Genomic DNA, 23,403 nt, shown 5'->3' on the forward strand with positions numbered 1-23,403 from the left:
ATAGCTCTCCTTGTTCATATAATTTAACGTTGTTAATGAAAATTGTTTTTGTAATATGCAAATTGTTTTGTCAATCATTGCCTCATGTGAAAGCGCAACGTTTCTAAAAAATTTCCTAACTCTCGTTTGATTGAGATTGCTTCGCCATTTTGTTCAACTAAGAAATTTAGACAAAAAAGAACAAGCAAAGATACGTATGATTTAGGCCCATGAACCAGTAGAACACACTATCATCATCATATCACTATAAATCAACCCACATGTAGTTCATAATATAATCCTCAAACTATCATTGTCATTTCTACCTGCTTGGAACACGTGCGTGATAATTAACATCAGCATGGCAGTACCCAACTTCATAAATAAAATTCACAAATGATAACCAAGGGAAATTAAACACATATAAAACTCACCTTGGAGACATGGGCGCCACGGTCGTAGAGTTCGTCATGTTAGTCCAATCCCCATATTGTCGAATGTGTTATCCCGGAAGAGATGTGCCAAATTATGGTGTATGCTATACGGCACGGTAATGGATGTTCACAGCATTCACACCAAACTGTCACGGTGATTTAAATTAAAGTGGCTGCAAGTTCACGTTCAGTTGCACTGCCTTGTATACACAGGCCGACGTGTAAATCAAATAGGATTTACAGTACAATAAAGTAGCCTTGCATGTACCACTGTGTAGATGTAGGCCTACGTGTAACGGTATAGTTAGCATCTGTACGCGAGGTCTCCCCTGGCCCTGGCCCATTCATGCGAGAAATCCATACGGAAAAATTACTGGCTGCACGCGTGATTCAATAATAATGAAACTGCCACCGTACCGAACGCGTAAAATTTGATAGTTGTTGCACGTACCATACAGACAGAACACGCGTACTATGTATGACCTTTTACCTGAACTGCATGCAATCACTCTTCTCTGAAAAATACAGGCTGTGCAAAAAGCGTCAGCGGAAGGTGTGATACACAGCAACAACTACAACAGACGATTCGACCTTTGGCCGGTAGTCTTGTTTGGTTTTACCACTGCACGTTGTTGGATCGTGGTTCAAGCCAACCGGGGAGGGAAGGTCAGTTTTCTAATCCAAACAAAACGGGATGAATATAAATATGAACGTGTACATGTACATGTACTTCGAGTCTCTGTCAATAGGCCTATATAACAAACCGCTGGCGGGAACACAACCACTTGAACGATAAAGTCAAGGCCGTCTGTAGCTGTAGGTTGGCATTCTTGTGACATTTTAGGCTGCATCCTCTGCAAGCCGTTGGTCATATAAATTGGGAGGAAACGAGTATTAGAGAGAAACTATCAATTAATTTTTATCATGATAATGTATATATCTAGCTAGGTGTCATCCTGGACATTCAGTTTTGACGATTGCGTTAATTTTTTAATTCAACATAGAGACGTATAGCGTAGGCTATATAAGTTATCGTTTGCACTGCATCCATAATAGTGTGTGCAATTGTTCAACACGGGGATACGAATATGAGTAAACATTTCGTGCATGGTTAATATAACGAATTAACACAACAAAAAACACATCAAGATGGCTGATGCTGAATGCAATCGATCCATATAGGGCATATACTTTTTTTTATATAAGACAGACAAATTGTTAAGTGCATAACAGTCGCCAGGATATCGTGCGGTTATTATTCGCGTATAGTGACGTTCACGAGTAAAGCCACATATTATTAAATACACTGTTCGGTTTTGTGAAATGCGGAAATACTATGGAAGTATATACTATATCTAGCTAATTGCTCATGTCTGGTCCGATTGTCCACCCTTTATCAAAAGGAGAAGTTCCATGCCTTGTAGGTACATATAATTCAGTTTTAATTCCATTTAATTCTGGTTTATTTGATTAAAAGAATTCTGGTTTATGTGATTAAATTTTTTTAAAAGTCTAATAAAAAGTCAAAGACTTAAATAATTTGGTTTACAAAAATTACGATAAAAATGTAAAGTTAATACATACCCTTTTAAATATAAACACCCCATAATTTAAAAAGGTTCAATTGAAGATTACTCACACAATTTAAAAACAAAAGTGAGTGAGGACACTATTTAAAAATGGGGTAGGCCTACATGCATGTACATAATTGATTAATATTTCCCCCTTTTGAATAAGTGTTTAATTAGAGTACGTTTCAACATGTTCGGATTTCATCCTGGTTTAAATTGACTGAGTCAACTGTGCCAAAATCACTTACAAATGTTGTCATGACAAAATACGGTCAACATGTACACCTGTACTGTCTAGGGTTACTGGGACAAGGATGTGCCGGGTGGCCTGGTAAAAGAAATCGTGCCTTCAACAATAGCTTATTTTGCTGTTCAAATTCCAGAGGCCAGCCTATTGTCTCCATTGCTCCACCATGACTCACTCACTCGTCACTCACTGTCACTGACCTAATTTCAGTTGTGAGTTAGACTTGCTAAAGTCTCACCGTGTCCTAAAAATATGACTCAAGTTGCTAGTCCCATATAGGGTCAGGCTACATAGGGTCAGGCTAACAGTCTTCTTTGCACCTGGCTGACTGTTACTTGTGAATTAGACTTGCCTAAGTCTCACCTTGTCCCAGAAATATGACTCAAGTTGGCTAGTCCTAAAATTATAGGGTCAGGCTACAGTCTTTGCACCTGACTGGCTGTTACTTGTGAATTAGACTTGCCTAAGTCCCGCCTTGTCCAAAAAATATGACCCAAGTTGCCAGTCCCATATAGGGTCAGGCTACAGTCTTCTATGCACCTGATTGACTGTTACTTGTGAATTAGACTTGCCTAAGTCTCACCTTGTCCCAAAAATATGACTCGAGTTGCTAGTCCTATATAGGGTCAGGCTACAGTCTTCTTTGCACCTGACTCTGTTACTTGTGAATGAGACTTGTCTGAGTCTCACCTTGTCAAAAAATGTGACCCAAGTTGCTAGTCCCATATAGGGTCAGGCTACAGTCTTCTATGCACCTGAGTGACTGTTACTTGTGAACAGGGCTCAGCTCTATGCTGAGATGAAACCGTTAGACCAAATTAATTGATCTTGGACCATACTAGGTTTGCCTAGTTTTGGGTTTTTTTAAACGGAAGGAATTACATGGTAGTGAAAAAAAACTCCATCTAAGTTTTGATATAAGCCAATTTGGGATGCAATCTGCGTGCATGTGTGCATATCAATTACGATTTAATGTTATTCACTGTGATGTTTAACGGGTCTATATATACATGTTCATAATTTATTGGGCAATAAACTTAATTTGATGCAGTCTCCGGTTTAGAAAAGGAGATTGAAATATCACCCATATTGGAACATAAATAATTTTGAAATTATAGTGCAACGCTTGCTTTCGGAATTATGTTTTCCTAATATTTCCTCCAACGTCATCGGTACCCTCTGTGACTTTCCACTTGTACGACGAACGGTTTTTGTCCCGAAACAGAAAAGCAACATTCTGATGTGCGACTGCAAACTTAAAATACAGCCAAAAAAATTGACGGAATGTGTTTGACATTCAGAATTAACCGAGGGTGCGCTGTTTGTCACAACCGTCTATTAACACAGCCTGGGCCCAATGTCTTGGCGTTGCTATAACACATTTTCTGCTGACAGAGCCTCCGTCCATTTCAGGTAGATCATAAGAAGTAAGCACAGCAAGAACACGCTTAACCCGGAGGAAAAAAGGTTACATGCCATAAAATAGTGTATATAATGTGAGCACAATTTTTGTAGTAGTAAGCACATCTTTGTAAGCAGCGCCATGAAATTTGGCCAAGCAGATCCCCTGGCCATGTCGACGTTGCCTGAGTATTCCTACTCGCTAAAGATCGCTATATGCTATAAAGGTGTATCTTACTACTACCAAATTACTTTTCAGTACATGCCAGCATGCCAAAACAGCAAGCTTAAAACTTAGCAATTATTTTTTTCCATTAAAGAATATTGGTACAGTAGGAAATGTATGGCACAACTATATGAATAATTTAATCAGTATGATTTTATGAAGCTTAAATTGTTTTCTTGAAATGAAGTACCCTTTGCAATAATAATTGTCACAGAAAACTTGTACTTAAATAGTTTTGAGTTCAGTTTCGGTTCAAATGTGCACATGACAATCTCCAAAATCAACAAATATTTGCCTTGTCTTTATTCCCAATGACCCTTTCACCCTTCACAAACAAAAGTCTCTTCCTTAGCCTTGATATCCATCCTTTTCCATGAACCTCAACCCAAGTTGTGTGGGCGAGGGAAGCCCAAAGGCTAGGGCGAAGTTCAAAATTGATGCCAAATGTGGGTTTTTTCCCAACATATGTTAATTACTCTGTTAATCATTTACGGCGACTGAGGACCATCATTTTGCGAATTTGTGTTGTGTGTGTGTGTTGCCTAGGGCGAGGCGACCGTGGACGTGAGTCAGATCTGAAATAACCCGAAGTATATATAACGTCTGTAATACAACAAGTGGAATTTCTGACTCAAAATATGCTCGCTTGAGTTATGAAATGGATTTTCAGAAGTTCAATTTACAGGACCAAAAAGAGTAAAGGATTACTAACGATGTATGAGTAGCCACGTTCAATAGGACGGTACCGTCAAAGAACGACGTAACATGGCTACTCTCGATCCGTACACAGAACCAGCAACTTGGCAGTAAGTATTCTGATGATAACAATTTCAAGCTGAGTACCATCACTTTTAACGTTGTGTAAGCCCTACTTTAACGTCGTGTTTTCAATATGACGAGAAACCGATGGTTTGATTTCCTTTCCCATGTTTCATTTGATTGCAGGGTTACTGATGATTTCGATTTCGTCCGAGCAGAGTAAGTAACAAGAATATCAATTCCAGCACTATTTATACACAGCACCATAATTTATACAGTGATATCGCAACAACAGCTAACATCACCATAATCGTCATTTCTCATCACAATTAATAAAAATTTAGTGAAAGTCATTTATCAAGACATCATTTCCTTTCCTGAAGAAAAAAAAAGGGGGGGGGGGACAAATGTCGCCAGGGGGGCGGGGTGGAAGGTGGTACAATCCCACCTCATCCAAAACCTTCGCTTGAAACTGGTCATCAAATAACCGGGTGACATTTGTCATAATCTTTCCTGATTTGGGGAATTTTTGTCATAATTTTTCTGGGGATTTTCGTTGTCAGGATTTGCCCTTATTACAGAATGGGGATCCATGAGGTGTTGCCGTAGACCTCAGGTTTAATTTATCTATGAAAGTTTCCAAAATAAATGGCGATGATTTTAGGCAAATGTAAACACTCCACAAACCCTTATGTTGACCTGAAGCCCTCGGTGACACTCAAACCCTCTGCTGATTATTTCGTGGATTTTCAATTTCATTTTCCCCATTCTCAGCCCTGCCACCGTCACCATCATTACCATCAAAATGAACTATCACCCGTAACCCAATAATCATCTCAGAAACTTAACTTTTTTCTACAGTGAAATGCTGAATGCGACAGGTCCCCCTACGACCCCAGATCCAGGATGCGATAACCTAGCGGTCAGATTAGAATATTGGGTCTATGCCACTATTCCAATATCGGTAAATTTAAACAAAATTTTGACGATTTTGTCAGAGAGATGTAAAGTATCAGTCTGTTTGGAGTTTGGGTTTTAGTTTGCCCTACACCGGCGTAACTCTTAGAAGTGTTGCTAGTCGGTTTTCATTTTAGAAAAAAACCTTAACTGTCTGCTAATGGAAAAATAATTAATGCAATGCTTCATCCTAACTATTCCTATTTGCTGTGTATAGATTCTTTTAATGATGCCTCGTGTAGTTTCTGCTCCATAAACTGTACTTCATTTGTTTTTGTCTTGTCCTGTTTGTGTTAGTCCCTTGTCTCAGCAGCATGCGCAACTTAACGTTTACTTCACGTGTAGCTTAAAAGAACCAATGTAATTAGCGTTAACCATCATATGTTTTTCTTCACGTCGCCATTTTGCTAAGCATGCTTTTTGGAAACGCCCACCGCTTAATCTCATATTTGAATTACATGTATTGCCTTAAACTTTCCTGTTCAAATTGACTAAGTGACAATTATGAGTGAATTAAGTATACGAGACGACTTGCAGGAACAAAGTACGTGTTGACTGTGAAAGAAATACTTGAAAGAACAATTCGTAATCTGTCTAAAATCTGCAGGATGTAACGAAATGAAGATAATTTTGATGTACCATTTTCTTCTTTTCGTTTGCAGGTGGCAATCATATTCATATTCGCATTCTTTGAAGAAAGGGTAAAACTTTGGCCAACATGCTGCTTTCAAAGGCCCGCAATCCCCTAGTAAGTTCTTCGGGTTTTTTTTATTTGAAATGCAATTTTGTATGATACGAGTAAAAGTGTCACACGTACGCCATACAAGTCAAGTCTGCACAAATGTAATTTTTCTAAAGTTGAGGTCAATGCAAGATCTTCAATCAATATTCTGTCTGATTTGATGTTGGAGCCGATGTTCACATAGTTAAAGAGGAACATCGTCCTGAAATCGCTAAAATGTGTATGTTTAAGATCGTTTACTTATCCTATTTCAAAGGCCTGTTGAGCGCTATGCCTCATTGTTCCTGGGAAGAGACGGGGGAAACCGCTTGTTTACTTATGACGCGCTGAATGCGTTGCACTGCTGGAGCGACCGACTGAAATCACGACTAGCACCCAAGCGTCTCGAGTTTTGAGAGTAAAAAATGTTGACCCCGAAATTCGTTCTCGCAAGAATAACACAAAAAAATGGCCAGATTTTAAAGAAAGGTTGTGTGGACATTTATATTCTAATTTAAATGTTCGTTCCAATTAATATCATTTTCGTTTAAAACGCGTTTTGTAGCCCAATTTGGGCGCTTTCCAGGACGAAGTACCCTTTATCAGGAAATGCTGAAAAGGGTGTGTCTAAAGACAATGTTAGAATGTAATCACAATGTATGACTCACTGAAGGAACTGACTTCAACTATCACAATGCTATCTTTATAATGGAATCCAGCAGTCCTGTTCTCAGACAGTTTCTAAACCTCGGCGTCCTTTTGGCTTTCGGCGATATTTTAATGCCCCTGACTTGATGGGCACTGGCTCTATCCTGCGATGTGAGACCGATAGTTTAGACAATAATGGTTTGGACATTAAAGACTTCTAACTTTTGAACAATATCATACGAAGCCGAGCCAGAGACGAAGCCATGATTTGGAAAACTCCCTTCATCTCTGTGGAGGCAATAGTTTGGAGCAAACGAGTGCCCTGTATAACGATGTCATTTTCTGAGTGTGAACAGTACAAATATGACGTTCATTGAAGCTATAATTAAAGACTTTAATCGAATCCAAAACTTAAGGTTGTTCAAATGCAATGTGCTAATTATGCCAACATGAATTACGTCAATAACCTGAGCTCCATGTCCACGTTTACCCTAGTCTTGTTCCAAGACCGTATTTGGATTGTATTCCCCTCTGTACAGGCCGGTCAATGACAAGCGAAGTCGCTATCAACAAGATGAATCAAATCCAGTCTTGGCAATATTGGCAGCGCTACCCAGGACTCCGATCATACCCAAGCGCGCTGTCTTCAAGCCAATGCATGCGGGTTAGGTATGCTCAGAATTTCCTGGGTAGCACTGCCAATATTACCAAGACTGGATTTGATTCTTGATGTTGATTGAGACCTCCCACCGCTGCGGCAACTTAACTGCATTTGTCACGGGACTGGCTGCAAAATAGGGGAACAAAAATCTAGTCTTGGACTAAGCTTGACTATACGTTTACCCCCAAACTAGCGTCGTTACAGCGTCCTCACTCGCTCAATTCCAGCCTATTTTTAACCCCCTTTTTTATAGTCCGGTGAATTTAGTGGATTCGTACAACGATCGCTGGTCGTTCGCCAGCGCGTTCTCCGTCATGTCCACCAGCGTCCTGCAGCTGTTCTGGGGAGATTGGATCTTCGCTCCAGACCTGTCTGGTATTCATAACATGCTCCGAGGTATAGTAAGGACACTCCGTGTATACTAAGCCGGCGAGCAAAATTAGGAGCCAATACTGACGGTGCAACAGCTCATCTTGCGCACAGTTTTCAAGCTTTTATTTCAATTAGTCGAGGCACGTGCGCATTTCGGTAACCCAAACCGGTTCGCATGAAAATGTAACGTCATTTCATTTCAACTTAAACCACGCCCATAGACATTTCGAGCATGGGTAGGCAGGCCTTAGGGCTACAGTGTTTAAGTACACTTTTGTTTACCCTGGCCGGTTCGAAATGTTATATTGTTCTTGTATTCCGTCCCTCTATCTCCTCTCCCCTGTCAAACTGTCCACCCTCCCCTCCCTTCCCTCCCTCCCCCTCCAACCCATTCCTACTCGCATCAGTCTTTAGTCTCGTCTGGTCTTACTTTTCAATTTCTATTTTTTGTTTACTTTCTGATTTATATTTGCTTTGTCATTGTACTTTTGTTGGCCGAATAAATAATAATAATAATAAGTGGTGTTTAGTCAATGGGCGCTAGTAACCTACGTCGAAGGATTGGTCGAAGGAGCATTGAGTGCGTGCGTACCACCTGAATGCGCAGTACTGACTTCTAATTTTGCTCGTAGGATCAGGATAAGATTATAAGTTTATACGACTTCGTTCCCCTGACTCACTTGCAATCCAAACCTGGTTTTAGTCATTTTGTTTTAAAAGTTAAGTCTGCTTCAAAGTATGCCTAGTGAAGGGGAGGGGCCAGAGGGCGACAAGCTATACCCTATACCCCCGGCCCGGCGGCCAATATTTTATTTACACAATAGTACAGGGTACCCATTTTTCAGGCGACTTGAATCAAGGTTATAGGATTGTAGAGCGCCGCGTAGCGCGCGGCGCGCAAAAATCCGCTGTAGCCTTTAACCTACGCGTGCGCGCGTATACTCGCGCGTATACTCTCTCCACATGTGCGAAAGTAGGCCTATATAATTTAAGAATAGCAAGGGCTGATCGAGCACCGCCGTTGCCTAGTGGTTATGCAGGCTGGCTAGTAATCTGAGGTCCCGAGTTCGATTCTTTGCTGTACACACTTCGCATTTTGCAATTTTTTTCTCAAAAAGTCACAGTTTTATCTTAGAAACGTTATTTTTCAGTAGTATACTACTTGTATAGCAGCAATTTTCTTTTTCTTTTCTGATCCGAGGCTCTGGAGGATTTTTTTTAAAGGGAAATAAAGTCCGAAATCCGTACCAAGTTGAAAAATAGTAGCCTCCACTCCAGCCTGTTTATAATAAAAAATGTCCCATAGGAAAGCGCACAAAGTACCCCAGATAGTTGTGTAATAAAAAATATCGCGGCCCGGCGACATTTGGACATATTTTTAAGGGAAACAGGAACTAATACAAACAGACTGGTAACCAAAAAGCTGGATACGACACTAAATTCGAGGTTGAGTTTTGGAATTCCTGTCTAAAGTGCTGGTTGGGTTGGTAAAGTCCCACGTTAGAATTCTTTCGTGCATGTATTTTGAATATACTAGGAAATTACAGGATTTGTAATTGAGAATAAACATAGTCATCTTCTTGTCTTTTTTTCCTTCAAACTCGTAGGAACCATACTAATATTCGTTGGCTTGGCGAATGTCTTGCTGATATCTCTGGTGTTCTATCCGATCCTTCTGTGCCTGAGAATCAGATCCACGCATGGGCTTACTGGGAACTTCGTTGGTTTTTTGTACACTAATATCTGGTAAGAACGGCGTAATAGGTATGACATCCCTTTGGGATAAGGTATTGCCAATTTAGGTTAAAATTTACTCATTATGAGTAAAAACTGAGTTTGTTTACTTATTATGTTTCCTTCTTCCTATAGGATTTTGTGACTAAGTAGCTCTTTTGGTCTTCCGGCCAAGATCTTTGAATTTATCTACATGTACTCGTCCCTCGTCTTATAAATAAATGTCGTGTCTGCAACATGAAAATCCACGTTTTACTTCATGATCGTTTCTTTTTCCTCATTTCTTTGTTGTAGGCTTACCTATAATCTCTTGCTAATAGTCCACTGCGGAAGAGGACAGGGTGTAAGTTTTATCTGCTTTTGTCTTTTGTGTCCTCGTAAATATTGAAGTTTGTTTTTTATTCATTTCAAAGCATCTGATGTGTTGTTTTCTTTTACAAAAACATTCCTATGGGAAATATTGGTATACAAGCTAGACTCTCGTCCCAGCATTATTTATCCTATGGAAATAGAATTTTCCTTCCACCTTGCAGAAGAGGCTGACAGATATGAGCTATAATTAGCCAAACTTCACAAGTTAAACGCTGATCTCAAACTGAAAACAAAAAGAAAAACAAGACTTCAAGTTGTAATATTTTATTTTTTATAAACAGCTGTCCCGCAACACGATTATTGCCTTGACTGTGCCAGTGTATATTAACTACACCTTGCTGAACATCGGTTTTGCCATTGAACTCCTGAAGGCAATAAGAAGGAACCTCTGCAAGGTGAAGGTCAGTCAAAAGGCAATACAATTTTTTTAGAGATTGGGGATGATGTTAAGACGCAAATTCCAGGTACAAACAAAAGGGATATTACCGTTATTGAAGCAATTTAGCAACTTAACTTTAATCTCAAATTTAAGATTGTAAAAATGAAATTGTGGAGCATATAGCAGCATGTATAATCCAATTTCATCATCTCCTACGACATCGTTATCGTGAACATTATCACCATCGTTACAACTATCATTGCCATTTTTTTAGTGGTGGCGAGATCACAATCATCAACGCCGCAAATTTATCCAACATTAACAACATTATGACCCGTGACCACAATCCCCATCACTCTCAAAATGTGTTGGCTGCATCGCCATCATTATCTTAACACTATTACCACCATCATTGCCTCCACCATAAACCCCATCAACACTATAACCACCTCATCCAAAGTGGCGCATTGACTAAATAAACCTTTATCGCCACTATCCAGGCACGTCGTCAAGGGGGGGGGAGGCTGGTGGGGCCGGGCCCCCATTGGCGAGCACTTGGTCCCCCAACGGCAAAAGCCATACATATGTATTTTGTATTTTTTTTTTTACGGTAGTGGGCCCCCCCTACTTGATACTTTGCCCCTCCCCCTCCCCGATGCTCAGGGCTGGCAACAGGCCTGCCACTATCGCCCCTTTTATCGGCATCACCACCTTCAACCTCTTCACCCCCAATCTACCCACCACTGATCAATCTTGCTGCAGCAACAAACCAAAAGTTACATTTCTGTAATTTGTTCCTGGGTATTTATGGCATTGTCTGTACCAACCCTTTCCCAGAATATCACCGTACATGCAGAAGAAGAGGAGGATTATTTTAAGAAGACGCACTATTACGAACGGGTGAGGTTTCTCTTCAGTCCACCGAAGGAAGAGTAAGTCAATAGTAACTGTTTTTAGTTTTGCTTTTTTCTTAATCAAAAAATGCATCAATATTTTCTTGAAAACTTAATGTACATGTAAACCAAAAACACTCAAGAATCTCATAACTACAGTTAAAATCTCAATTTTAAGTTCGTATTGTCATTATGATATTTTCTTTATACTGATAAATTTGGTCCCAACACTGCTGGGTTGATTTTCTGTTTCATTTTGTTCTCTTTCAGGGAAGAAAAGGGACTACTGAATCGATTAATCAGAAAGATATGGATTGATGCACCAGGTATACGTGCCCATACAATATTATTCCGTCTTGAAAACATTGTTTAATGCATCACAATTACGAAGCCAACGATCTATACCAGGAACAAATTGTCTGGATATTGCCCAAACACTAGGCCAAGAGTCACTCATGGTGCGTGCGTACGAACTAGAGAGAGCAGAAAAGCATGTAAGAGGTCTCAGTGACAGAAGATATCTGTTATATATATATTCAATTCAATTCATTTCAAACTCACATTTATTTCCATACCAAAATAGCATAGAATACACGATTAAATACATAAATCAATAAATAGAGTTTGTCAAAAAGGTGAAAATGGCGAAAATATGGAGGCATCTTCTGGAAGCCTAGGCTTGTAGCGAGATGTCTAAGATGGACAAACACAAAACAGAAACAAAAAAAGTACTCACCGACAGTTGGACCAAGACGGAACCTAAGCATGAAAACTTATAACCTGTAACAGAACGTAGGCCTAAATGTATTAAGAGAGAACCAAAAAACAAACAATTGCTGAAAACCAAATAAGAAGTAAGCTATGTTACATATATTTTTTGTTGTTGAAAGATTGTAGGTATAGAAGGCAAACAAGCTTGGGGTTGTTTTTGCATTCAATGGGGGACGTTGTTTAAAAGAGGACAATAGGGTCCACAATTCCCGCAGGTCCACAATTGACGATCGTGTACAAAACACATGGGGAGGTCTTCCTAAAAGTACAAGCAAACGAGGTACAATAGGGGGTCTACGATTGAAAGAGTTTACACACTTGCTAGAGGGAGTACCAAAGAAAGGTTGTGCAAGTAATGGACAAGCAAATTCACGAATATCTCGCAGTACTTGCCATAAAATTAACTGGAGTTTTTTTCATTGCCACAGGTTTCCGATATTCCACACGCAGCGTCTGCACCATGGTGTTGAGCACAATCACAACCTACCAGGTGCGAACAGTATTCTTTCCAAATATGAACTCACAACTTTCAAAACCAACTTTGGAATTAATTTGTTTCTCTTATTTTGGGAGCTTACAGATGACAAATCTAGCAAGAAAATGACAATTTGTTTTGCTGGTTTCACATGGCACTTAAAATGCAAGGTACATAATGTTTTTTAAGCTTGAAATGTCATTCATTCTGGTGAGCACATTAAGAGCCGATTTTCCGAATTTATTTTTCCGTCAGTTTTATGTATTTTGAGAGAACTTGCGGTTGATACCATTTTCATACAAAATAGCGTTCAAGACTTGTGCCGAACAAAATTATTCCGGACACAGAACCAACTAAAAATGTAATTTAAAAAAGGCGGTGTTCTCCCTTTTTTTAATAAAAAAAAAGTGTTTCTTTTGTGCTTGAATTGTCAATCCAAGATTGGTTTGTTGTACATCACCATCGTGAATTCACTTTGGGATATCCCAGACGAACTGTTGAAGGAAGATGGTCTACTCTACCAGGCCTTCAGCCTCGTCAATTCCACTAGCTACGTGATGGAAGCCAGGGCGTTCTTCGACATAGCTGAAGGTTTGTTCCTAAGTTTGTTCCTAAATTTAGACTGGTAACCAGGCGCAGTTCTACGGGGGCTAGGGGGGGGGCTGTAGCCCCCCCCAAAAAAAAATTTTGTCTAGCCCCCCAAAAATAAATTCCGTAAAAAAAAAAATTGCATTAGCAAAAAGAAGGATTAATGTGATGTACATGCGAACGGTCTCCCCCTAAAGAAGAAATAGCCGTGACAAGGGTGTATTAGTTAATATAGTGTGAATGATTTTAGGATTTTATTGGCGTTCCCCATTGAAAATATGGCATGACCCCCCCCCCCTATTGATTTTCGGAGGCCTAAGTGTCTGGAAAAAATAACCGGTCAACATTTCAGCACGCCTCCCTGAAAAAATTCTGGATCCACCGTGCTAGCCCCCCCCCCCCCAAAAAATATTGGTTCTAGAACCGCGCCTGCTGGTAACTGATAGGTCTACCTCAGTGACCCGGGTTCAAATAGGCTCGACCAATCGTTCCCATGCATAGCTATGGTTCCAATACACCAAATACGCGCTCATAGAAAACAACACAAAATCGGACAGATACATCGCCACCTGGTGACGATAAAGAGCAAGGCGGCGAGGTTTCTCTCGCTGAAAATTACAGATTGTGACCCCAGGACATTTTTCTTTTCAGTTTTATTAGTGGTAACCGGGTCAATCTTTTTTCTATTCCCCTCCCCCAAAACGCCCCTAAAATGGTTGCCAATCTCTAGGCCAAGTTCTAAATGAAACCCCCCGCCTCTATGCGAAATAGGCCCACGAGTTAAGGCTTTCTGTGAACCAAATCCCCAAGCTGGAAGCCACAAGTCACAAATGCTTGATCTCCAGAAAATTTTCTACAAAATGCCCCAAGTACAGGCTGCAAGGACCTCTTATTTGAAATTAGCTGTGGGATCCTACATATTAATGAGCTCGCACGCACTGAATTTTCAGGTTTTGGTAGTGTGCACCCCTCATACATGATGCTTGGATTTTCAGACCCTATCTGATTGTGTGGGTCAAAATGATCCTAATTTGGTAATAATGTTATTATATTTTTCCAGATATGTTTTGGATTGCATGTTACTTCGCCATTGCGTTGGCAGTGCTGTACAACATCCATGTCCAAATATGTTACAGGTATGTGTCCCCTGATCACTACACACGGAATTGACGACTTGGAACGATTGCATGCAAAAGATTTACGCCAATTATTCAAGGACAAATGACAACTGAAGTCAAATCAGCCAACGTGTTGGAAAAATACAAAAGACACTGACTGTGGAATGTATGTGTACATTTTCTCTTCTTTTATGTTTGTTTTTAATTGTTGTCAGGGTTTTTTGGGGGGGCGAGTGGGTGGGTATATTTCATGACAAGTGAATTTTGTTTGCCAGGCTTACTAAGATGTTCCTTTTCTAGTTTAAACTCTATAACTTGTACATTTCAGGGAACACACTCTATTGCTATGGAGGGGCGTGAAGGATTTCTGCCCGAAGGAAAAGTTCAGCTTGCCTGCTCTAGTCGTAAGTCCATAGGAAATTCTTAATGTTGAATTATGAATTTCAGATCATTGTGATTTAAGACGAGGCACTCCATACTTGAATAACTTTGACGAGTCTTCGAAAAATCATGACCACCTTTGCCATTTTTTCCCAACAACTTAAAAGTCAAATTCTTAATTTGTATTCCCAAATTGAGTTGTGGTTTACTTTTCCTTGTCTCACACGTTCATCTGTTTGAGTCATTTGACGTCTGTGTCTTCTGTGTCCTTTGAACGTCTAGGTGTCTGTCTACAGTCTTGTTTGTAAATGGATGATGTGGTCACGCTGTGCCAACTTTCAACAAACATTTTTAGGCTACACTACATGTATCTATTGAAAATTATATGGTTTCAAAAGCGTTGGCATAATCTGTGTGATGTATGCACAACAACATGCAAAAGATGTTTGAATGTCAGGGTTGCCTGTTGGATTTGACGTCACAGGTAACATGTGTTATAGGTTTAGGGCACTAATAATTATGCTTCACCTTAAACCTAAATGTTACCCCTTTGTGTTCTTTATCACTGAAGATCTTTGTGTTCATTGCAGCTATGTAATCGACGTACTGTACACATTACAATATACTTACTGTACACATTTTATTATACGTGTAATGGTACTATCACCATGATAAAATATCATGTTTTATATTTACTGTTTGTATACGTTGACCTTCAAGAAACAGGACCACTTTCCTGGTAATGAGACACATCTAAGGAATGGCCAGTTTAGCCACAAGGTCAGCGTGGGTGGATGCTGGGCTGCACCGGAAGGCCACAGTGATTCAGCCCACGGACTTAAAAAGGAAATCCGATTGTTCTATCAATTTGCCTAGGCCTGCCCCCAGATACAAGTTGACCAAACACCTTCAATTCTGTATTATTAATATTCAGTAGTTAGTGAACAACTCCTACTAAGGCAAGAAACCTGTAAGATAGCTGTAAGATTGGAATGTTCATTTACTGTATAAAAACCCAGTAGAATCCAGAAATCAGACAGAGAGCGTCACAGCCAACCGAATAAACCACATTAGCCCAAGTTCCACTTCGTCTCTTATTGTCTTACTTTGTCTATATAACCTCACGGGTTATGGTACCATTAAGGAGACACGTTATCATAATTTCTTCGCACGATCATGAGAGACATCGGTCATGTCTCTCTAATGTCACAGCCCCCCTTTAGAGGCACAATTAGTAAACATACCGACATTCGCGGAAAAAGGACAGGGACAATTGGGTTAGGCCACATTTAAGTTTGAAACATTTTGTTCACAAGTCTATGGGGATGTCTCCCAAATGTCCATAATTATGATAGCATTGAAATAGATTTCTGAATTGAAAATGCATAGTAGGTGGGCTCATAACTGAAATATCAATGACAGATATTAATTAAATCTACCCTTTTGCCCTAAACATATATGGCTTAGGTTAAGCAAATAGAACATACCGGGTAATAAATTGTTCGAATCAATCATGCAGGTATATACCATTTCTTTTTATAGATTTGTTTTGTTTTTTCCTTTGTCGATTCTTTTCCACAGGTGGCGAATCTTCGCTATTCTGGTTATGCAATTGCGTTTTCCGCATGGGGTAAGTTTTTTGTATCTAATTCATAATTTTCCGTAGTTTCGAAAATGAAATAAATTTTCAAATGTTATTATTTTGAATTTCTATCTTTAACTGGCAAAGGGCACCTAACAATGCTGGATAAAAAGCTGAAAGCAACCACAAGGACGTTATTGATATAAATAGATATTCCTATTTGAAATAGAGATATCTCTATTGAACAATAACAATAATAATGCGTATATATAAGCGCACGTATCCACCAATATTGGTGCTCAAAGCGCTACATCATTATTACCCTGCTCATTTGGCCAATGAAACATTCCAAAGACAATCTCAGCTCCCCGGGGAGTATACAGCTCCATGCTGCCATTTCGGCGCAAAGCAGCTTAAAGTAATCACAATAATCATCTCTGCCGCGCCCTCAAAGGTACCCAAAATACTCCTGGGTGGGGAGAAGCAATAAGTGACAAAGTGTTTTTGAAATAAGGATATCTCTCTGTCCGGGTTAAATGATATAACTTTGTCTAGAAATTTAAATATTTCTATTAAAATAGAGAAATTTCTATTTCTGGATTAAATGTCACATTTGCACGCCATAGCTAGCTTTCCACATTCTTGCCTTTGGTCATTGTGGTGCTACACAAGAGAATCAAAGTCAATTGACATATATTCTTGTACTGCATGTCATTCTGTTTCGTTCATTTCGTTGGGCCTGCAGGTTTTGTCATCACCCAAGTCGTCTCGTGGTTGTTGCTGTTCTTCGTGGCGTATTTCATTGTTCATCAACTGCAGATCCGCGTCCCCGGCGAAGAACTTTCCTGGCTCCTCTCATTTCTAGAAGGATATTGGTAACTGACAATCGATATTTGATTGTTGACATAGTTTAAAATCGGTGCACTTTTCCTTCACCAGAAATGGAGCAATAGACCTAAGACCTAATGGCGTTATGGATTTGTTTACATATTCACTTTCCCGTGAGAAGTCAGGACGCCAGACGAAGCAGAGACAGTCTACCCACTTAGGAAAGCGCACATGTAAACAAAGCGTGACGTCATTAGGTCTCAGGCCTATTGGACCACTCCGTCGTGACAATTGTGTGAAGACAAATACATGAATTATACATGGCAGTGAGTCTCAAATGGCCGTTCCCACTTAGGCCGCATTTGAGCAAAAGATACAAGCTACAAGACGTAACACATGAGATAACAGATGAGGTTTAAACGATAAGATAAAGCTACGATATAAGATATACAATATGATGTGGGTAGCCTATAAGATTTAAGATGCAATGAATAAAAATAAATAGAGATGTATTAGCAATAACATATATACGAGATACAAGATTTAATTTATATAATTTTTATTATATAAACTACATGATAATAATTATGAGATATGAAGATTTTAGCCTAGACTGGCCTTCATTTCTTTCTTTCAAATCTATATACATGTATCAATTCTTTAAAAATAATGAACATTCCATTTAAAAAGTTTGCCACCGTTATTTTTTTTCCCATCATTTCACCATGAACCTCAGTAGACTGACATGTCCAGTAGACGTGACTTCCCCACTAGAATGATATCTCCATTAGACTGACATCCCCACAAGAATGACGTCCCAGACATTTGTTCAACGTTGCGCTAACTGTGGAGATTCAACGTCGGCCCGACGAGATTTTCGAGTTGGGCCAACAGTGGATTAAAACCGTTGGCGCGACGTTTAATCGCCAACGTTGAGACGACGTGACCAAAGCTCATACGGCGCGTTGGCGTAAGGTCAGCCTGATGCGATTTTCGACGTTTGGCCAACAGCGGATCAAAAATATTGGCACGACGTCGTCAACGTTGATATGGGCCTTATTCACGAGTCGGCCATATTGGATTGAGAGTGAGATGAAATCTTGATTTCTGGAACTGGTGTAGAGAAATGAAAGCAAGTTAATAACTAATTAATTCCAGTCTGCTTCAATGAATAATTTCAAATTTGTAATTACACGTTCCCTAATGTTTAAAGCCAGATTTTAAAAAGAATTGACAGTAAAAAAAGGCTGCATTGTGCCTGCATAAATAGTCTGGCGCCATCCCATTCAACAGTTAACATGAAATACATTCAGGGAACTCAACAATGGCCAACTCATGAATATGGACCATAGTCCTGTTATATTTCACCGTGTTCTTTCGTCATTTGTTTTGTCCCATTAGGCTTACCTTCGTCATGGGGTTCGTCTTCTATTACCTTCAGGTCGCTATCGCTAATTTGACTTTCTTGCAGAAGGAAAAAGAAAAGGAGCGCGAGAAGGTGCACTTGAATCTCAACAACAGGTTGGTCAAATCGACACATCAAAGACTTCACGTGTCTTTGGGTTTTTTTTTTTCTTCTAAGGCTGTATAATATTATACTTTAGTATCGTACGCATGTTCTGTGTAACACTGCTTTGATATCCAGTCCTACTCACAAACTCTCATCCGTGGTTTTTCTGTCACATCTTCCTTTTTGTTACGTCGCCATTTTATTTTTGCCAACCAATGATCGACAAATTATTTGTTGCAATCAATGCATCAGCAAAGGAAAACATGAACGTTCCACTAAGTATTATTAAATGCTTTTTTTTTTACTTTTTACATGCCTTCAACCACTAAAAAATATAATTTTTTTGTACAGACACATCAAACACTTGATAAATGTAGGCCTACCTTTCTCTCCATGCAACGTGTTCAGTTTTTAGCAGAAGCTTTTGACAATCATGGTTAAAATTCGTCCAGAATTGCACCCAATTTGGTTGAACAACAAAAGTGTCAATAAGTTTGTTCAGTGACATTATGAAAGTGAACACAAATTTCAAAAAAGAAATTTGGGGGGGGGGGGAAACGTGGTGGTTTTATTTAATGTACGTCGGTGATTGCTCAGGTTTTTTTTTTAATACTGTACCTTGATTCAGTCCCGTTTCAACTTTAGTGCTTTCAACATTTTGCTTGTTTCATCAGACGGCTGTTTCATTGGACCGTTTACATCACCCTTTTCATGAACGTCGTGGTGGGTTTGGTGTCCTGCCTCATGCGGATCATCAAAGCGGTCTTCTTCGGCGTTCTTTTCATCGGCAGAATCGACAAGTGCACCTTAATGAGAGGCTGGGAACTCTGGGATCCAGGTAAGCTACTGTTCTAGGGCAAGTTCGATCGAGAAGCACTGGTCAACAAATGGTTGATTCCTGACTAAACTTATACGCCTGCGCACTAATAACAACGTGCAAACGTCTCTAGTAAAACGATGCTGGAAGGGTGATCACGAAACTTCTTAGTCCTGGCTCCCTGCTGCGCATTATGAAGCGAGCGGCCATTGTAACCAGCGATGCGACTGACCTTGGTAGGTTTCGAATAGTAAGATAGACTAGTTCAACTAATGTCGACAAGCGTTGGTTCGAGCAAAGATAGCTGAACGAGACTACTACAGTTCTTGCTCGAACTTGCTCCTTGATGTCGCATCTATGGACTCCGGGCACAAAATATTCCATTATTCTGTGAAAGTGACCGCGCATGGGTGCCGACACTGAAGGATCATTGGATGCCACCTTGCGGTGCGTAATGGTTTGAGTAAATTTTATGCAATTTGTGATATGAAAAACCTCACGCGTGATCCAATGCAGTGCCCTTTATAACGAATCAGCGCCATCTCTTCTTTTTTCAAGCAGGATTCCAAGCTTGTGACCTCAACATTAAAACACGTTTTCTTAAATTTTGTTGGAGGACTTTGAATTTCCATTCATACAGATATGTACGCACTGGCGCAGTTGAAATAGTCTAAACTGACTTCCTTGATAACCGTTCATTTTTTGATTGATACAGGTTTCAAGTCCTATCTAGGTTTTCTGCAGCTGGAGGTAGCCCACACACATCCTGTTCTCATCACGTTTTGCCATTTCCTCTGGAAGTCCGTCGGCAAGGACATGAGGGAACACAGGGTGCCACTTGTCTTCTGGAGACGGAAGCCGGCAAAGATGGGTTGGTTCTACACTAAAATAATTAGCTTTGGAAGTCTTCATCATCTGAAAATAAGATTTAGCTGGGGCAAAATTCATAGAGCTGCCCAGAAATTTGATTAGCGCAAAAACAGTTAACAATGACCCAAATGCCCGCAATTTGTTGAAAGGTTTGCTGCACTAATTTGAATAAAATAATGTAGTCCTAAAGTAGTTTTAAGAAGCTTTTATGCATGCACAACTTGCGATGTCCCGTAATACGAATTACCAGTGGATGATATAATTTGTCTTTTTTTGAGCAGTTAATGGCAGCAACGAGTTAAGCCTGGTAACCAGCTCGGGCCACTCCCGGAAAAAGCTATGGCCTCGCAACAAGTGGTTCGTGGCGTTGACCCTGATGCGGAACCGGGCGCTGACCGTGGACCGAATGCGAATCTCGCCCGAGCTGCAACGGGTCAAAGAGCAGCTGGAACGGGAGCGACGGGAGGCGCAGTCAAGAGGGGTACGTAATCAGGCTGGCATTTGGTGGTGCTCATACTATGAAATTCGGTCTCTTTTTCAGCTTCGGTTTTTTTTATCCTGCTCTAAAATTAGTTAGGATCCTTTCATGCTCGAAATGAATGTAGGCCTACTTTACAATTTGGTTTAGTATTTTAACATACGATGTCAAAAGCCAGAAAATGTCACTGGCCAAATAGTGACCAAGCTTTTAATTACTGGGGAAGTAACGTGAAGCTGAAGCCAGAGACGCTGAAGCCACGGAGGGAAATAAAGACAGATGCGTTAGAAAACTAGACTATGGTATTTTGGTTTTCGTGACAAAGGAAGGGTGATGGGTAATTGTAAGATGTTTCAGGTCAAGTATGAATTTCAATATATAATTGGCACAGGCGATGAATCTCTTAAATTGGCACAAACAATCTCTTAAAAAATTGATCAGTGTCAGCATTTTATCATCGCTATTGGGCAACTACAGTAAATGTAAGTTGCTTGAAAGACATTTCGTTTAATCCTAACTATAATAAAGGCCATTTTCCCCCATACTACTTTTCTAACATTGAATTGGGAATGCTCCACTTGGCTCACAAATTAACATACACACAAAACCGATATGGTATGGAATGCCCACATGACTTTACTAAAAGAAAATGAAATCTTAAATTGTGGGCTTTACGTACAAAATGCCATATTTTTGCCTTTTGCATGAAGTATCACCATTACTTCCATTTTGCAGAGTGACAAAACTGATACAACGGAGCTGACGATCGGCCTAGACGAACAAGATGCAAAGAGCATCCCCGTGGAAGAGGGCCGACTGCCGGCGGCCGACGAGGGCAAAAAAACGACAGTCGATGCTGTGCGTAAAGGACAAGTCTCAAATCAAGTCCCGACTGAGGCTGAAATCTCGCGAGATTCGGGCACCATTTCTCCGGAGCCAAGCAGGCCGGCTGCGCGGCTTAGCACGGTGGCCTGGGAAGGACAAGCGGCAGCAGCAGAGCCCAATCATAACCCTGTTGTCTGATGCTGCAGTACAGAGTGAATAGCAGTTAGAGTCCGCATACTGAAGTCACTATGGGTGCCATCATTGAGGACCATTGTTGCTGTGCGTCAAATTAAAAAAAGTCTGAAATCTTTAATTTTTCAACTGTTATTTTTAAGCACATTTTAATTATTTTCGGTAGTAGGCCCATAGCAAATTCCATTTCGTTAATATATCGAGCAATTACTTCTGGAAACGCGAATTCCATTGGGTCTAATCTCATTTATTAGACAACTTCATAATGATGGTCGTTCAGTTTTGCACATAACAATCAATACCAAGTATCGTAAACATGACGTGATTAGTAGTCAGGTGACCGGATATAAATTATCATCGTTGTTTTTATGATTTAGAAGTGGACGTACATGTAATTGCAAACAAACAAGTTGAATCGGGAAATCCCTTTTTCTTTTACTTTCTATGTATTTCTAGGCTATTTATTGACGTCTCTTACCGATCTGTTACCTTTTACTTGTACAAAAAGCTCGTTGTTACCATTGATTGATGCCGTGCTCTTGTGTTCATTTGTGCGTCAGCCCAAGACAATTTAAGTGATATTTTGTTCCGTCCAATGTTGTTTTTTTAAAGAGGATATCTCAAGAAAGACGCTTTGGTAATTTACTGGTGGTTTTGTGTGGCGCGATTTGCGTGAGTGAAGTGTGTTTATCAAACAAGATGTGGTACTATACTACGGTAACTGTTTTCTGCATATATGCCACCATTGTACCAATTTGGGAATAAGACTAAAAGTCATATACGTCAGCTCAGTCAGTTTTTTCATTATGGTTTTATTTTTATTATTCTTAATATTAGTTTGTGTCATATTAATGCTACATTCATAAATACCTCAGACAGTTTAGCTATTCCTATTGGTCGAGAGCCCGTCACGTGGCCGGTATTAAACGGATGATAAAGACATGGCTAGCTGGTCTTAAACACTTTTCCAGTGTCACAATAAAATGTGGACTCCTAAAAATCCAGTGCCTCTTACCGTTTCATTGGTTGAACGTTCACAATCCTCACGTAGGCATGCGCAACACAACAAGCGAGTCAGAATTTTATAGTTCTAAATTCAAAACGCAACGCCCCAGGTGCGTTCTGCGTGACATCGCGCAGAACATGTTACGCGCGCGTCAATCTCCATAAAAGGGTTGTTTACATCTTACTCGCCAGCTGAACACTCCATTATTTTGCTAGAGGGATGTTTCAAAAAGCATGAAGTGAACTTGTTGAACAAAATCGGGATTTTTTGAACGAATTATTTGATATTTTTTTACGGATAAGGTATTTATGAATGGGAATAAATATTTGCTCGGTCGGTATTTATCACTCTGTTTAATACCGCTTAGAGTCTGGGTGCTGATAATTACCCTCGCCTCCGGCTCGGGTAATTATCAGCACCCAGACTCTAAGCGGTATTAAACGAGTGATAAAAACCTCCGGAGCACACATTTATTCCCTTAATAAAATGCATAATGAAGCATTGGCAGTCCCACACTACAAGGAGACAACCGGAAAACATGCGGAGCGGGAGGAGAGCAGATGGATGGAACCATGAAGGCTTTTTGTTTGCTGGTCCCCATCACCCTT

General features: G+C 40.0%; 2 protein-coding genes across 3 annotated transcripts in view; one reads left to right on the forward strand and one right to left on the reverse strand.

Moving 5' to 3' along the window:
* Window positions 1-974, reverse strand: part of LOC119745658 (stimulated by retinoic acid gene 6 protein-like) — a 35,074-nt gene extending 34,100 nt beyond the window's left edge. The window contains exon 1 of one of the 2 annotated variants that reach the window (XM_038222181.1): window positions 414-971. In XM_038222181.1, the coding sequence (XP_038078109.1) occupies window positions 414-451 (38 nt within the window). In that variant the 5' untranslated portion in view covers window positions 452-971. Of the gene's footprint in view, window positions 1-413 lie in introns of both variants that reach the window. The other variant, XM_038222182.1, reaches the window with a different exon arrangement.
* Window positions 975-22,580, forward strand: LOC119745659 (stimulated by retinoic acid gene 6 protein-like). Its single transcript, XM_038222183.1, has 21 exons — window positions 975-1,079; window positions 4,804-4,836; window positions 5,479-5,581; window positions 6,237-6,322; window positions 7,858-8,000; window positions 9,584-9,722; window positions 10,005-10,053; window positions 10,364-10,483; window positions 11,299-11,393; window positions 11,625-11,680; window positions 12,554-12,615; window positions 13,041-13,191; window positions 14,249-14,324; window positions 14,635-14,710; window positions 16,269-16,317; window positions 17,015-17,144; window positions 18,499-18,618; window positions 19,282-19,445; window positions 20,140-20,295; window positions 20,576-20,775; window positions 21,508-22,580. The coding sequence occupies exons 3-21, from the start codon at window positions 5,483-5,485 to the stop codon at window positions 21,793-21,795; spliced, it is 2,259 nt and encodes a 752-aa protein (XP_038078111.1). The 5' UTR covers window positions 975-1,079; window positions 4,804-4,836; window positions 5,479-5,482; the 3' UTR covers window positions 21,796-22,580.
* The last annotated feature ends 823 nt before the right edge of the window (window positions 22,581-23,403 follow it).

The sequence above is a fragment of the Patiria miniata genome, unplaced genomic scaffold, assembly GCF_015706575.1.
Source record: "Patiria miniata isolate m_02_andy unplaced genomic scaffold, ASM1570657v1 HiC_scaffold_7, whole genome shotgun sequence".
Classification (NCBI taxonomy): Eukaryota; Metazoa; Echinodermata; class Asteroidea; order Valvatida; family Asterinidae; genus Patiria; species Patiria miniata.

Coding starts and splice junctions, on each gene's coding strand:
- LOC119745659 (XM_038222183.1), top strand. CDS start 5,483: ATGCTGAATGCGACAGGTCCCCCTACGACCCCAGATCCAGGATGCGAT. Junction 5,582..6,236: donor ATGCCACTATTCCAATATCG/GTAAATTTAAAC, acceptor TTTCGTTTGCAG/GTGGCAATCATATTCATATT. Junction 12,616..13,040: donor GCACAATCACAACCTACCAG/GTGCGAACAGTA, acceptor TGTCAATCCAAG/ATTGGTTTGTTGTACATCAC.